The sequence below is a fragment of the Ornithorhynchus anatinus genome, chromosome 3, assembly GCF_004115215.2.
Source record: "Ornithorhynchus anatinus isolate Pmale09 chromosome 3, mOrnAna1.pri.v4, whole genome shotgun sequence".
Taxonomy (NCBI): Eukaryota; Metazoa; Chordata; class Mammalia; order Monotremata; family Ornithorhynchidae; genus Ornithorhynchus; species Ornithorhynchus anatinus.
In genome coordinates, this window is record NC_041730.1 from 56,427,995 (window position 1) to 56,444,154 (window position 16,160).

At 40.6% G+C, this 16,160-nt stretch overlaps 1 protein-coding gene across 1 annotated transcript in view; it reads right to left on the minus strand.

The window, feature by feature from the left end:
- PIK3C3 (phosphatidylinositol 3-kinase catalytic subunit type 3) overlaps positions 1-16,160 on the minus strand; it is a 135,729-nt gene that overhangs the window by 51,107 nt on the left and 68,462 nt on the right. Inside the window, exons 14-19 of the mRNA XM_029060555.2 lie at positions 11,831-11,936; positions 8,851-8,967; positions 4,463-4,594; positions 3,229-3,357; positions 2,116-2,185; positions 1,041-1,105 (exon numbers count right to left, since the gene is read on the minus strand). Coding sequence (XP_028916388.1) covers positions 1,041-1,105; positions 2,116-2,185; positions 3,229-3,357; positions 4,463-4,594; positions 8,851-8,967; positions 11,831-11,936 — 619 coding nt within the window. The remainder of the gene's footprint in view (positions 1-1,040; positions 1,106-2,115; positions 2,186-3,228; positions 3,358-4,462; positions 4,595-8,850; positions 8,968-11,830; positions 11,937-16,160) is intronic.

Here is a 16,160-nt window from a genome sequence, read left to right on the forward strand (position 1 = left end):
CAACTCACACCCATCAGAAATTTCCTATGAGTTTTATATTCTAGGAAATAGTAAGGCAAGATTAAGTGCAATTCCTTTCCTATTATGGGGAGACCAAAAAAAAAGGCAAATTGTATTTTGATGCTTCACCTCTCTACATAATTTATCTCAGCTTTGTTAGCTCTTGAATTTTAAAACTGGATTTAAAATTACTTTTTCATAAGAGTAACACATTGAAAGAGCACTTTCTTAAAGAAAAAAAAAACCTGCCCCATAAAAGGAAATCCAAACTGTTAGAATAATGGGAATGAGTGCTCTAAATTTTCCTTAGTGTTAAAAAAAGGATTTCTGCCTAGCCAGCAAAACTAGAACATAATTAAACCAAATTTAAAACTTCTATAGAAGTAAAATCGTTACACATATTTGAGATTTACTGAAACCACTGTCCAGTTGGTGCTTTAGGTGCAAAAATCCAGAGGCACCTTTGATTTTTCCCTGTCCTTTCTCCCTATATCCTGTCATCATATCTTAGAACTTTCTTTACAATACCACTTAGATTGCCTCTCCTATTCCCTAATCAAATGCCAAGCTAGTCACTTGCATTAGCCCTCTGTCTCCTCCAGCATGAACTATCTTAACCTTTTGCTGGTCCCCTCATCTATGACCTGCCTCTCCTTCACTGTGTCGTTCAATTCCTCTGCAAAAGTTCAACCTAAGTAGTTCTGCCTACATACCTTAATTTTTCAAGACTGTCTATTAGGTCCCTGCTGACTGTTCTCATGTGTTAATTCTTAAATATGAACTTCAAATATCCCCTAATGTCTTTCTATAGACTTTAATTCTTCAACAGGGGAGCAGCTTACTCTTTGGGAGTTTATTTCTTGGCTAAGTATCAGATCCAGTACCAACCACTGCAAAATCAGACACTTCTACTGCAGAACAGAGGCTTCCTTAAAACATCATTACCAAGGGATAAAAGGGAATGGGAAGCATTTTAACTATTCTGATAGCACTGCTAGGTTTATTAGTTTTAAAAATAATGAATGGAACAGGTTTTGCACCTGAATACTTCCTTCAGTATCAAGAACTTCTGCAACTGGTACCGACTGAACAAACTGCATAAAACCTATAAAAGAAAAATATAACTTTAACATTAGATATTGGCTAAGTAGCAAATATATCTTCACCTCTCTCTAGCACTCACACACATGAGTACACACCAATCCTCACATGTAAACCTGAAGAATCAACTGAATTGGACCAAACTTTTTGGGTAACTTTGAAATCTGTGTTTCAGTTACAAGGAAAATCTAAGAGTGTTAACATCCTTTTAATGATGTTTGTTAAGCACCTACTATGTGTTAAGTAGCTGTTCTAGGTGCTGGGGTAGATACATGTTTTCTACACAGTCCCTGTCCCACATGGGGCTCACAGTCTAAAGTAGGAGGGAGAAGGATTTGATCCCCATTTTACAGATGAGGACAATGAGGCACAGAGAAGTCAACTGACTTGCTCAAGGTCATGCAGCAAGCAACAGACAGAACCCAGGTCCTCTGACAGCTGGGCCCATGCTGTTTCCACACTGCTTCTTTTGCTTTCCTCCTAAATGCCCCTCCATTTTTGGCATATTGCCAAATTAAAGATGCAGCTACATGGTCTTACGATTTTACTATAGCAATTCCTCTCCCTAAAGGGATCTCACCAATATTATTTAAGGCATGTGATATTACCAAAGAGACTCACTATACTCTTCCAATATTTGTGGCTAAAAGACTCCCAGAATATTCAAGTAGAAGTTGCTTTGGTAGCATGTATCCAAAATGTCCCTACAAAAGCATCATGAAGAATTGGCATTCTCAGCTAGATTCATCTTTTAACCTTTTCAAAGGGCGACTGACAGAAAGAAATCTCCAATTAATCTCTAGGGCAGAGTGCTCACTTAGCAAAGGATTTCAATGTTGTTGGAATCACATTAGTAAGGTATAAAGTGCTACATCCTCTAAATGGGATTAACTCAGACTTTCTTCAGATGTCAGTGGTGCAACTAAAAATAAAACAGTTTTAAAATTCAAAGACAAAAGAAAATGACATTCCTGAACACTGAGCTTCTTAAAGAATACTAGGAAATAAACTTACCATGCTTGGTACTTGTAGCTAGCACCTTATACGGTGTCAACTTCAAATCTAGATTCTCTTTCCGGAGTAGCTGAAAGTGAAAATCAAATACCCAAATCAGTCTAATTGCAAGCATCTGAGAACAGGCAGACTCCACCAACATTCTTAGACAACCACACTTTCAAATCATCATCTCCACAAAAAGCAATTATTAAAAGCACGTATTCTATTATCCTACTCACTGTACCTCTCTCCATCTTGTCTATTTCCTTACTTAACCCTTGCTCATATCCACCCCCTCTGGCCTGGAATTCTTTCCCCTTTCATTTAAGATAGACCACCATGCTCCCCACCTTTAAACTGCTATTATTTTAAAGAACTATTATCATATCTCCTCCAAAAGGCCTTCCCTGACTAAGCTCTCATTTCCCCTACTCCCTCTCCTTCCACGTCGCCTGTGCGCTTGGATCTAAAACCTTTAAGGACTTGATATTCATCCCATCATCGGCCTCACAGCACTTATTTACATATTCATAATTTATTTTAATGTCTGTCTCACTCTAGACTCTTAATTCCTTGTGGGAAGGGAAGGGGTCTACCAACACTGTTGCACTGTACTCTTCCAAGTGCTTAGTACAGTGCTGTGCACATGGTAAACACTCAATACCACTGATTGATTGCTTGATTAAAACACAAACACACATTCCAGGGTGTATACTCTAGACTAATCTTTCTTAGGGTAGGGTTTCGACCAATGCATGGGTGCATTATAGTTTCTGAAGGATCCACTGTGGTTTGGGGAAGGAGGAAAGTAAAAGCAATAAGGGTGAAGAATAACTGAGGAAGGAATATCTGAGAAATGGGGACAGATATAGAAATGGGGGGTGTCTGTGAACATTAAACAGATATCACAGGAAACCTCGAAGAGGAACGATCAGAAACCATTTTCTACCATTGTACCATATGCAGTAACTAAACCTTTACTTTAACGTGGACAAGAGCAAAATGTCAAAATCCACATATGATTTGTCAGAAGAGTCGGTGTGTGAAGACAGTGCCATTTATTTGCTCGCCCAGGAGGTTCAATGAAATGAGACTTTTAACACTGAGAAAAATCCAAAAGGTTACAGTAACCTTGTCCATGAGTGAAATGATTTGAAGAATCAGTTGATCCTGACGTAAATCATCTCCATGTTTAAATATAACTGGATATTTACCGCCATCTTCCGTCTTGAAAAACAACTGGGCAGGCATAAGAGCACTCTGGAAAAAAACACACATTGATTTAGTGAATCAATGAATACAATGGTTCCACAGAGTACTTCTGTGGAAGGGAGAGCTAGAGGTTTTGACAAATTGGGCAAAAGGAATGCTGGACTTGGGTCCAAATGTCTAATCACAATCAATCAATCAGTTAATGGCATTTGAGTGCCTACTATGTGCAAAACACTGTACTAAACGTTTGGGAGAGTACAACACAACAGAGTTGGCAGACACATTCCCTGTCCACAACAAGCTTTCAGTCTACAGGGCGAGACAGATACTTTATACAATATGATTTAAAACTGGCATGCTACTGGCAACCCTCTGGCAATCCTCTGAGCAGGGAAGGAAGGATGACTGAGGTGTAGAAGAAAAGTGCGGCTTTGAAATAGGTAGCATCATTCAGAGTGCAAAGGAGCAAATCTGGAGGAGGGAAGCTAAGGAAATAACCTTCTGGGGCCTGCATTCCCCAAACCAAGACTCCAGGGAATATATAAGATATTTTCTTCAAAAGAGCTTTTGTGGAAAGGGGTAACTATGCTTTTGATTAGTAGTTAGGTTTGGGAAATGAATAACATTTCATAAAAATTACATAAATTAAAAGATATTTTACACATTATAATAATCACCTCAGTGCTGCAATGGCAAGGAGATACAAATCTGACATGATAGACTGGTAAAGGAGAACTCTTTCCCTTTTATAAGCACTAATGGAAGCAATCAAACTACAAGTAATTATAGCATTAATTCAGAGCTTACTATGTGCGAAGCACTGGCACAGATATAAGATAATCAGATTAACACAGTCCCTGCTCCATTCTAGGGCTCACAATCTAAATAGGAGGGAGTAGGATTTAATTCCCATTTTACACATGAGGAAACTGAGGCAGAGAAAATGTAAGTGACTGGCCCCAGTTCAACCAGACAAGTGGCAGAGCAGGGATTAGAAGGTCCGTTTTTCCATTTTTCCACTAGGTCATGTTTCTTCTCAAACACATACAACCCCTGCCACAGACCATCTATATGGCATCTGTCCAGTCCCTGCCTGGAAGGATGAAATGACAACAATAATAAACATCTTAAATGGAAGACTTATTACCCTTACCTTAAACAGAGTAGCTGACTCTGGGAAGATCCCTTTAATTTTCACCTGGGGCTCTAAAGGTAATGGGATAAGTTCCACATCGGATAAATTCATCTTCTCATTGTCTCCCAGCAATGCCTGCAACCTCTCATTCTAGGGACACAAACAAGGGGTTAATGGGAAGAAAATGGATGCAAAGTGGATGGTGAGAACATTAAAAAAAATCTTATGGATTCTGAAACACTTTCAAAGAATCACCTAAATTGTGTAAGCATATAATGGATAGATGATGTGTAACCACATGTGTGCACAATACTGGACTCATACTTCTCTGATCAATTTCAATCAATCAATGGTGCTTATTGAGTGATCACTGTATGCAGAGTGCTTTACTAGGCTGTAGACTGTACTAGACCCTAGACTGTAAGCCCGTTGTGGGAAGGGAATGTGTCTGTTATACTGTACCCTAAGCACTTAGTACAGTGCTCTGTACATAATAAGCATTCAATAAATACAATTGACTGCCTGAACTAAGCACTTGGGAGAGTACAATTCAAAGAAGTTGGCAGATGCGTTCCCTGCCCACGACGAGCTTACAGACTAGAGGGTTGGACAGACATCAGTATGAATTAATAATTTATGATATGTAATTTAAAAATAGATACCTAAGTGTTATGTGGTTGGGGGTGGAGTGAATACCAAAAGCCCAAAGGTCATAAATCCAAATGCATCGATGACACAAAAGGGAAAGGGAGTAAGGGAAAAGAGGGCTTAATTGCGAGAAGATGTGACCTTAATAAGGCTCTGATGGTGGAGAGATTGGGTCTGATGTCCATGGAGGGGGAGGAAGTTCCAGACCAGATCAAGGTATATGGGAGAGGAGTTGGCAGTAAGATAGAAATGATCAGGGCACGGTGAGCAAGCTGGCACTAGAGGAGTGAAGTGTGTGGGCTGGGCTGTAGTAGGAGATCAGTGAGGTAAGGTAGGTGGGGGCAAGCTGACTGAGTGCTTTCAATAATAATTACGATATTTGTTAAGCACTTACTATGCACCAAGCACTGTTCTAAGCTCTGGGCCAATGGTAAAGAGTTTTCGCTTGATAAGGATGTGGGTGGGCAACTACTGGAGATTCTTGAGGAGTGGGGACACAGGGACTGAATATATTTTTAGAAAAAGGATGATGCGGGCAGTAGAGTGAAATATGGACTGGAGTGGGGAGAGACAGAGGGAGAGACAGAGGGCAGGGAGGTAAGCGAGGACACAGAGGCAGAAGTCAAGGCTGGATAATACTTATGGTATTTCTTAAGCACTTTACTATGTGCCAAGAACTGTTCTAAGCACTGGGGTAGATACAGGGTAATCAGGTTGTCCCATATGGGGTTCTCACTTTTAATCCCCATTTTACAGATGGTAACTGAGGCATAGAGAAGCAGACAAGTGGCGGAGGCAGAACTAGAACCCACATCCTCTGACTCCTAAGCCCGGGCTCTTGCCACTAAGTCACGTTGCCAGTGCTTGGATCAGTGTAGTAGTAGTTTGGATGGAGAGGAAAGGGCAGATGTTAGCAATGTTGTAAAGGTAGAACTGACAGGATTTGGTAATAGATAGAATATGTGGGTTGAATAAGAGAGATGAGTCGAGGACAACACCAAAGTTATGGGCTTGTGGGATAGGAGGATAGTGGTATTTTCTGAGGGAGGGAGGGAAGGAGGAGAGGGTTTGGGTGGGAAGACAAGGAGTTCTGTTTTGGACAGGTTTAGCTTGAAGGAATGGTGGGCCATTCAGGTAGAGATGTTCTGAAGGCAGAAAGAAATGTGAGACTACAGAGAAAGAGAGAGATCAGGGATGGAGATGCTGATTTGGGAATCAATGGCTTAGAGATGCCTGTTGAAGCCACGGGAGTGAATGAGTTCTCCAAAGGAATGGGTATAGATGGAGAATGGAAGAGAACCCAGAACTGAGCATTGAGAGACCCCACCCCAACCCCGACCCACTGTCAGAGAACATAAGAGAGAGGAGGTGCCTGCAAAAAAGACTGAGAAGGAATGGTAAGAAAGACAGGAGGAGAACCAGAGAGGACAATGTCAATGAATCCCCAGGTTGGATAAAGTTTCTAGGAGAATGGGGTGGCCCACAGTGTCGAAGGAAGCTGAGGAGGATCAGGATAGAGTAGAGGTCATCGGGCTTGGAGAGAAGAAGGCCATTGGTTACCTTAGAGAGGGGTGATTCCGTGGAGTGCAGAGAGGGGAAATCAGATTGGAGTTGGGAGTGGAATGGTAGGAGAGAGATGAGGTGATAACTGGAGGGAGACTTGGGGTCAAGGGAGGGTTTTTTGTTTTTTTTAGGATGGGGATATGAAAGAATGCTTGGAAGCAGGGAAGAAGCCACTGGAAAGTGAATGGCTGAAGATGGCAGTCAAGGAAGAAGAAGGGAGGGAGGTGTTTTTAGAGAGGAAGCAAGAGATCACTTCCTGAGATAGAGCTAGGAATTTTGGAAGAGTTGAAGAGGGCAGAAGAGGAGGGAGTGGGGGACTGGAGAGGAGAGAGGGAGAAATTAGGAAGCTCATGCCTGATGGTGCCCTGATGTCCGTATGGGTAAGTAAAATGTAAAAAAAATAAAATTAAAGCTGCTGAGAAATAGCTGCTTTGCAGAATCAGGTCACTAGGGATCGGGTTTTAGAAAGGCAGATGTTTACAAGAAGCATCTTCACAGTGAAGCCTGAAAATGCAATTTCTCTTATGCCAAGCAAGGTAAGAATTGGGGCAAACTTGATTCTCAAATCTCTCAAGAGTGCCCACTAGGCAAGGACTTCAGCACTTATTCTATTATTATTATTATTAGAGAAGCAGCGTGGCTTAGTGGAAAGAGCACGGGCTTTGGAGTCAGAGGTCATGGGTTCGAATCCCCACTCGGCCACTTGTCAGCTGTGTGACTTTGGGCAAGTCACTTAACTTCTCGGTGCCTCAGTTACCTCATCTGTAAAATGGGGATTAGGACTGTGAGCCCCAAGTGGGACAACCTGATTCCCGTGTCTACCCCAGCGCTTAGAACACTGCTCGGCACATAGTAAGCGCTTAACAAATACCAACATTATTATTATTCTAAAGAACTTTGGAACTCATTTAGAGAAATCCTCACTTTGGATCCTGCACCGATGAGAGACAACACATCAAATCCCAGTGGCTGTCCCAATGCTACTTATGTACACTGCAACACACTGCCCTCCCTGTTTGTCAGAAGCCCAAACCAAGAGCCGGAACAAGCATTTCAATCTGACGGCAGAGGTCAGTGGAGGCACTGCCCTGAAATACAACTTGTTTCTAACCATTTGGGATCTATCAGTCAATCGATAAGTACTTGCCAGGCACCCACAGGAGTAGGACTGCTGCTTAAGATACTCTGGGTACATATTAAAGAACAGACAGGTCATCTGTCTTTTAGAAGCTGCTTGTTGACTACGCCGAGCATATTGGACAAAAAAATGAGTGTTTGTGAAGAAAACCAATTCCCAGTGTGAGTTGAGAGGGAGTGTGGGGTAAATCAAGTCATGGCTGCAGATTGGGTGAGGTTATTAAGGGGAACGACCTGGACCTAAACCTTGAAATGAGGATTGGAATTTCGTTCAATCATATTTCTTGAGCGTTTACTGTGTGCAAAGCACTGTACTAAGCGCTTAATTTAAAGGAGGGAAGGGAGGGTTTTGGAATGTGGAGCAGGTGAGGTGGGGGAAGGAAGAGTATAAGTTGTTCTGGGAACATTTTCAAGTTTGGGCATGTGATTTAACATAGAGTGACTGCCACAATAAGGAGCCCCGAGCTGAGACTTTCCCACAGCCCTCTTGGGATGGACTGCCATAGCCGGGCAGGGGAACCTGGTCTGAAGGTGAACGTGAGCCCCAGAGGGAGGAATATTATCGGCCTTATAAGTGCAGTGGAGAAAAAAGCCTCAGTAGTGTTTCACTGGACTAGGAAATCAAATTACAGAAATGAGTTGAGCCTAAAATACATGCTCAGATGATAAAACATTGCTATATGCACCCATTAAAGTGAAAATCTGTAGTCTAAGAGAAGCAGTGTTGTCAAATTGATAGATCATGGGCCTGGGAGTCAGAAGAACCTGGGTTCTAAATCTGGCTCCACCATTTATTTACCTGTGTGACCATGGGTATGTCACCTCACTGCCTCAGTTACCTCATCAGGGATTAAAACTGAGAGTCCCAGGTGGGACATGGCTGGGTCCAACATCATTAGCTCGTAACTACCCCAGTGCTTAACACAGTCCCTGGCACATAGTTGGCCCTTAAATACCTTTTAAAAAAATAATAATGAAAAAACAGAGACAGTCTTTAGCTGCAACTCCCTCAAGTAACCTAGGTGAAGGAGGGGGAATTAAAAAAACTCCAAGTTTACCTTTTTTTTACGATTCCCACTTTCACGCTGCACTGCTTTCATTAGATGAACCAGCCGATCTACAAATGTCTGCTGAGCAGCCAGCAAAGACCGCATAACTCTGACAGACTTATCACCCTGAGAGAATTAAAAGAAGAGCAAAATTAGTTCCTCAGAGTAGAGATCAGAATTTCTTTAGAAGCTTGGATGATCTTTATTTATTCTTCTAATAGCCATAAACTTGAAGACAAAGCTGAATTGAAAAGATTAATTATCTTGATTCAAAGATAATGAGAAACACAGTCTTCTAGTTAAAACACTAGCGATAATTCCAGGGTTGAAAATTATCTGTCCCTTCAGTGAATATCAGTTTGTTTCAAAGAGGGCACATATTTTAGCAGACAGCCAAATGATGGCATGAATGTTTGATGATTCAACACAAACTATAGACCTGCCAGCACTACAACGGGGATGCAAAAGTCATATTTAAACAGATTTGAATGGAAAAAGTGAATATGAAGTAGGAGCTACTAGATGAAAGATCACTAATCAGTGAATTACATGTGAGAAAAGCTCAAAAAGATAAAATTCTTAAGCATTCTTCCTACACCCTCTACTGGCTGATATGTATCCCTGTTTTAGAAGTCATAGGGCAGTCAGTTTTTTGGTGACACGTGTATTCATTATGAGTTTTAGTTAGAATCAACCGCTGGTTGTTACCATGTGCAGAGCACTGTACTAAGCATTTGGAGAGTACAATACAACAGGGTTGGTAGACACAATCCCTGCCCTCAAGATTCTTATAGTCTAGTTGGACTGCTACTGATAAATTAGGGAAAATTACTGAAAGCAGGGAATGTGTTTTTTTCTTCTATTGTACTTTCCCAAGTGCTTAGAAATGTAGCCAGTACTCAGTTAATATAACAGATTGATAGGTTTATCCTGTATGGAGTTGGAAGAAAATATCTGGGGGATGAGCTACAAGGTTCATGATTCAGTGATAATGATGAAGATAATCACAGCAATAACAATAACAGCAACAAAAGCAACAAGAATAGCGGTGTTAAGTGCTAACTCTTTGCCATAGAAACACAAGATAATCAGGTTAGATATGTAGGAGGGAGAAAAGGTTATTTAACCTCCATTTTAGAGATGATGAAACTGAGGTCTAGGGAGGTTAAGTGACTTGCCCAAGGTAAGTGGCAGAAACAGTATTTAAAACCCAGGTCCCCTTGCTTCCAGGCCTGTTTCCAGGGCTGTTTCCACCAGGACACGCTGCTTCCCTGAATTATGGATATTTATAAGTGGCATGTTCTGTACATGAAGTTCTTCAGTAACACAATCCCCATTTTATGGGTGAACTAACTATGCCACATGCCCTTTGGATTTGAAAGCGACAATATTGATGGTGAATGCTTTTTTCTTGTGTCTGGGTGTGACCTAAGAGACTAATTGGAAATATGTTCCCTCTCGGGCCAAGTAAAGACTGTCCTTTGTTTTGCTTCTGCATTTATTTCTAACATGTGGGGCTGTTTTCTGAATCTGTTTCCCTGACCAGGCCCTCATTTCTCCCAATCGCCTCTCTTGTTTATTGCTCATGCACTTTGATCTGTATCCCTTAAGAACTTGATATTCAATTCCACCCTCAGTATCATAACATTAAGTCCATATCCAGCGCTCTTCCATTCTATTATGTGCTTGGCATATAGTAAGCACTTTACAAATACCGTTATGATTATTATTATTCACCAATAGGTAATTTTTTTTAACCCCTTCCAGACTGGAAGCTCCTGTGTACACAGGGAGAGTGTCTTCTATTTTATATCTATAGTTGATTTTAATGTCTGCCTCCCCCTGTAGACTGTAAGTTCCTTGTGGACAGGAAGTGTATAACTACCAATTCTGCTGCATTGTATTCTCCCAAGGGCTTAGTACAGTGCTCAGCACACAATAAGTGCTCAAAAAAACACCAAGATTGGTTGCTTCCTAATCTCATAAAATTCCAAATGCTATACGCAAAAAGGGTCATCCCTCTTTTGAGTGGTCCATGCCAGGGTGGACTGAACTCCTTTTTCAAATCAGTCCATTGCAGTGCCTTACCAAAATAACCCAAGGTGAGAGATAAGGGACCTTAAAAGTCCTCTAAGACCACACAAACAATATTTAATGGAGAAGCAGTGTGGTCTAGTGCAGAGCATGGACTTGGGAGTCAGGGGATATGGGTTTTAACCCCAGCTCTACCATTTGCCTGATGTGTGACTTCAGGCAAATCACTTGACTTCCTTCTCTGTGTCTCAGTTTCCTCATATGTAAAAAGGACAAAATTCATGTTCTCTCTCCACCTTAGACTGTGAGTCCCATATGGTACAGGAACTGTGCCTGACCAGATTATCTTGAATCTACTCCAGAGCTCAGTACAGTGATTGACAAATAATAAACATTCAAATACCACAAGTATCATTACTGTTATTTTTATTCTTACTACTATTCTTATTATTGTTAGGATAAACAAACTGGTAGACCTACAACCTAGTAGATAGGATAACTCCAGAACTGAGAAAGAAAATAGAAGTACAATGTTGAAAAGACTATGTTGTCAGTAATTGTGGTGTTTGTTAAGCACTTAATAATAATAATAATAATAATAATAATGGCATTTGTTAAGTGCTTATTATGTACAAAGCACTGCATTTACTATGTGCCAGGCACTGTACTAAGCACTGGGGTAGATACGAGCAAATCAAGTTGGACTGAGTCGCTGTTCCCCATGGGGCTCACAATCTTAATCCCAATTTTACAGAAGAAGTAACAGAGACAGAGAGAAATTAAGTGACTTGCCCAGGGTCACACAGCAGATAAGTGGTGGAGCCAGCATTAGAACCCAGGTCCTCCTGACTCCCAGGCCCATGCTCTTACCCACTACACCACACTGCTTCAGTTTTCACCCAACTATTAATGAAGTTGTTTCTGTGCTTCTCCCCCTAAAAATGTATTACTGTACCTTTAATAAAGCCTGACTGAACCTTCTCATTACATTCAAGTACATTTCATGAGTCTTAGGGTCTCTCTGCTGGGTATCCTGGTCTTCGCATTCTACAATCACATACCTTTGGAAAGGAGAAAAAAAGAAAAGAATTTAGTAGGGAAATGAAATTCAGTTGTTCAAGCATAGTTCTATTGCTTCAGCCCTAGGATACATAAAACAATTGGCATTCAAGCAACTCATTTTAAATATGGGGAAACTACAGCACTAAGCATCTCCTTATCAAATTAAGTTTTCATGTGGGTTTCTCTGGTTCTGAGCAATTTATACCCATTTCTTTTAAAGTCTTTTAACAGATGAAGGAAAGATCTAGCAACTATGGTTCTAAAATGCATGAGACTTGCTCAACTCTCCTTCTATAAAAGTCTGCAGACAGATCCTGAAACCTCTTGTGCTTTATTTAAATTAATGTCCCTAGCATTAAAAATCTCAACCAAATTGTATTAAGGTACTAGTAACTTTGGTGTTAGGACTTTGAGCCCCATGGGGGACAGGGACTGTGTCTGACCTGAATAACAGGTCTTCCCCAGTGGTTAGAACAGAATTTGACTTGTAATAAGTGTTTTAATAAATAATAATTAACTCATCATTTGACTGGATCATGTGACCTCAATTACTTGCCCATTCCTCCATGGCCTAGTGGAAAGAACAATGAGCTGAGAGTCGGGAAACCTGGGTTCTAATCTTACCTCTAGCACTGACCTGCTGTGTGACCTTGAAAAAAGTCATTTCAGGGAATCAGTCAATGGCATTTATTGAGTGTTTACTGTGTGCAGAGCACTGTACTAAGCTCTTGGGAGAGTCAAATACAAAAGCGTTGGTACTTTCCCTGCCCAAAATGAGCTCAGTCTTTTTAAGCTCTCTGAGTCCCAGTTTTCCAATCTAAAAAAATTAATGCACCCCTCTTTCCTGAATTTCCTTCTGATCAAATTTTCCCTTTCCAGGGACTGCTTTTCATTCCTAGGAAAATCCTGGCACCCTCAAGGGCACCTGGTAACATCCTAACAGATGTTGTGAAGGTGTACACCTTAAAATGCTGAGCTGTTTGAGCTATCCTCCAAGCCCCAACCTACTAGAGCACCCTGACCATTAAAGGCACTCAAATTCTGTTGACAGGTACTGTTAAAAATGATAAGAGCAATCTGTATATTTGTAACCTCTAAGATCCTTGTGGGCCGGGATCACATCTAACAACTCTACCACACTGTACTTTCCCAAGCGCTCGGTACAGTATTCTGGTCACAGCAAGTGCTAGACAGATACTGTTGATTGATTGTGGTACAATTAGACTGTGGTAGATTTCTAGAAAGAAAGACCGAGCTACCACCTCTATTACACTACTTAGCTTTTTGCATATCTCAATCCTTTCCACTTTGAAAATATAGTACTCATTTAGATCCCAAAATCCAATCACCCGAGAAAGCAGCAAAGGTGTTATCAGTTATTATGGTAACTTAGGCATTAAGAGTACAGGTCTGGTAGTCACAGGATCTGGGCTCTAATGCTGGCTCCAAAACTTGTCTGCTGTGTGACTCTGTGCAAGTCACTTCACTTCTCTATGCTTCAGTCACATTGTCTGTAAAATGGGGATTAAGAGTGAACCCCACATGGGACATAGACTGGTCCAATCTGATTAGGTTGTATCTACCCCAGGGATAAATATAGTGCTTGGAACAAAGTAGGTGCTTAACAACGTGGCTCAATGGAAAAGAGCCTGGGCTTCGGAGTCAGAGGTCATGAGTTCGACTCCCGGCTCTGCCACTTGACAGCTGTGTGACTGTGGGCAAGTCACTTCACTTCTCTGTGCCTCAGTTCCCTCATCTGTAAAATGGGGATTAACTGTGAACCTCATGTGGGATAACCCGATTACCCTGTATCTCCCCCAGTGCTTAGAACAGTGCTCGGCACATAGTAAGTGCTTAACAAATACCAACATTATTAAATATCATCAAAAAAAGGAAAATCTGATACCTCTTTGAACCGCTAGAGTCTGCAACCTGACCTCTGACAACCTTTTCTCTTTGGGTACCCCTAGGCTACGAATGGTCAGAGTGGATGTTGAGTGGAAGCCATTTCCACTAAGAACGACTGCACAAGTCTTGTTGATGAAGGCAAGTGTCCAGAAGATGAAATGACACTATCATCCTAAAGTTTAAAGGACACTGCTTTTTCAAGATGGGAAGACGCTCTAGACTATAAGATTGTTACGGCAGGGAACGTGTCTGCTAATTCTGTTGTATTGTACTCTCCCAAGCGATTAATACAGTGCTCTGCACATAGCAAGCACTCAATAAATACCGTTGGTTGATCAACTGAGGCAGAATGGAGAAGTTTCTGTTTTCCAGGTCACTATTCACCCTCCCAAGTCTCCATTTTGTAAATCACTGTTCGGTAGTCCCATGTTATCACCTTAAAGAGCAGGAAAATATAAAATTGGCCAAGGTCCTCTTGCACAATGACCTCAGTGGTGACTGACACCTTAGTTTTGTGCTGTAAACACTCTTTGCTACCTTGTGAGATCTTAGAAGTCACAGGAAACACGTCCAAGTTTGCTTTCAATTTCAACACTCTGGAAAGGCTATAAAAATAAAAGCTGAAGCAATTTATAGCTCTGGATTCCTAACACTGTACAGGCTGGGGACCATAACTTCCCTCTGTGGCTTAAAAAGTTGAGACTATTCATTTTAGAGGGATTGTCTGAGTGTCTAGGTTTCCCTAAGGATTCTGCTGTAGCAGGAACCTTAACTAATTCATTTGAAAAGGGAATACATATTAAAAAGGAAAACCAGGATGGGTTGGGGCACCTTGCCTAGCAGCCGACAAATTTATATTTTAATATGTTCTACTGAATACACTATTTTCAAAGAAAGTACCACTTAACTTCCTATATTTGTTTAATGCTCTTGTTTTTACAATAACTGCCTGTGTATTACGTATATAAAATACCAACCATGCACATATCATATAAAATGATCTCATATATAACTAGTTAATATACTTGTAGGATGGCCCTCATCATAGCAAAGCCAAAGATCAATACAATTATAAATGTTTTTTTCTTTATTTCTCATTATGCACTATGTCAAAGAAACTGTATGAATGTAGTAAAAATAATCACTCTCTTTAGAGCAAATGATGCTACCACTGCTATGTTAGCAAAATGAAAATCAATATTTACATATGAAAAGATGTTTATAAAACTCATAGGTATTTTTTATACTCAATTTTTTTTTTTAACAAACTCTAGAGTCAGAAACAAAACACTTTTCCCTGGGTATAAAGGGCCTCAGGGTTGCTTTGTCAGAAACTGTTCAATTTGCTTGGTACCCTGCTGTTTTCACATCATTTAACAGCCCTCTATATATCAAGCTATGAGATACACGATTTATCAAGGAAGAATGTCATTTTGTATAGTGCTTTTAAAGTAGTTCACACTTCACAAAGTAATCTGGGGTTCATTAAATTACAAAATAAGAAGTGCATCAGAAAGGTAGTGGTTATGCATTCTTAGTCTCATGTTGTAGAAACAGGAAGGGAAAGAATTGTTAAAAAAAAAAAAGAGAGACTGTGGTCCTATTATGATTTATTTATGGAAGGTGGTTTTTTTTTTACAAGAAGTTTAAAGTTTCATTAGGAGCTGATCTGTAGAGGTCTGTCCACTAGCCTTTTTTAGCTTCTGGTACAGGATGAGTAGTCAACAATCTGTAGTGTACAGATGGCTGGCTACTAAATTGAATCTTTTGATTGAACTAGAATTATTAGGTTTCAAAACAAGTCAAGGACAAAGACTGGGTAACAACAGATTGCAAAACAAAGGAAAACCAAATAGGTATCTCCCACAAAGGGTCATCTTGTAGGATGGCCCTCACCATAGCAAAACCAAAGATCAATAGGTGCTATTAGCAGGTGGCAAGTTTTAGAGACAGAACTATATAGAATCACAAGGATGGAAGAAATAACATTTGGTCATCTGGTCTATTTCCATTTCTATCTTCAAGCACAACTACCTCTAAGTCATTCAATAGAGTGTGATCCCAATAATGAGAGAAAAGATATTCTAGGATTTCCTCAGTCACTCATTCTAGCAAATAATAGCCCTAAGTGGGAGGAAGTACTACCTTATAAGTATAACCCACATCTTCCCATTGAAGAATATGCCCGTGTCCTCCAGATCTGAGCCGTCTTAGACCCTTGGCACCATGGACACATCTCTCCCAGAATGCCCCACCTTCATCTGCAGTCATTCTGGTAGTGGATCCATAGAGTTTTCTTGGTAAAAATAAGGAAG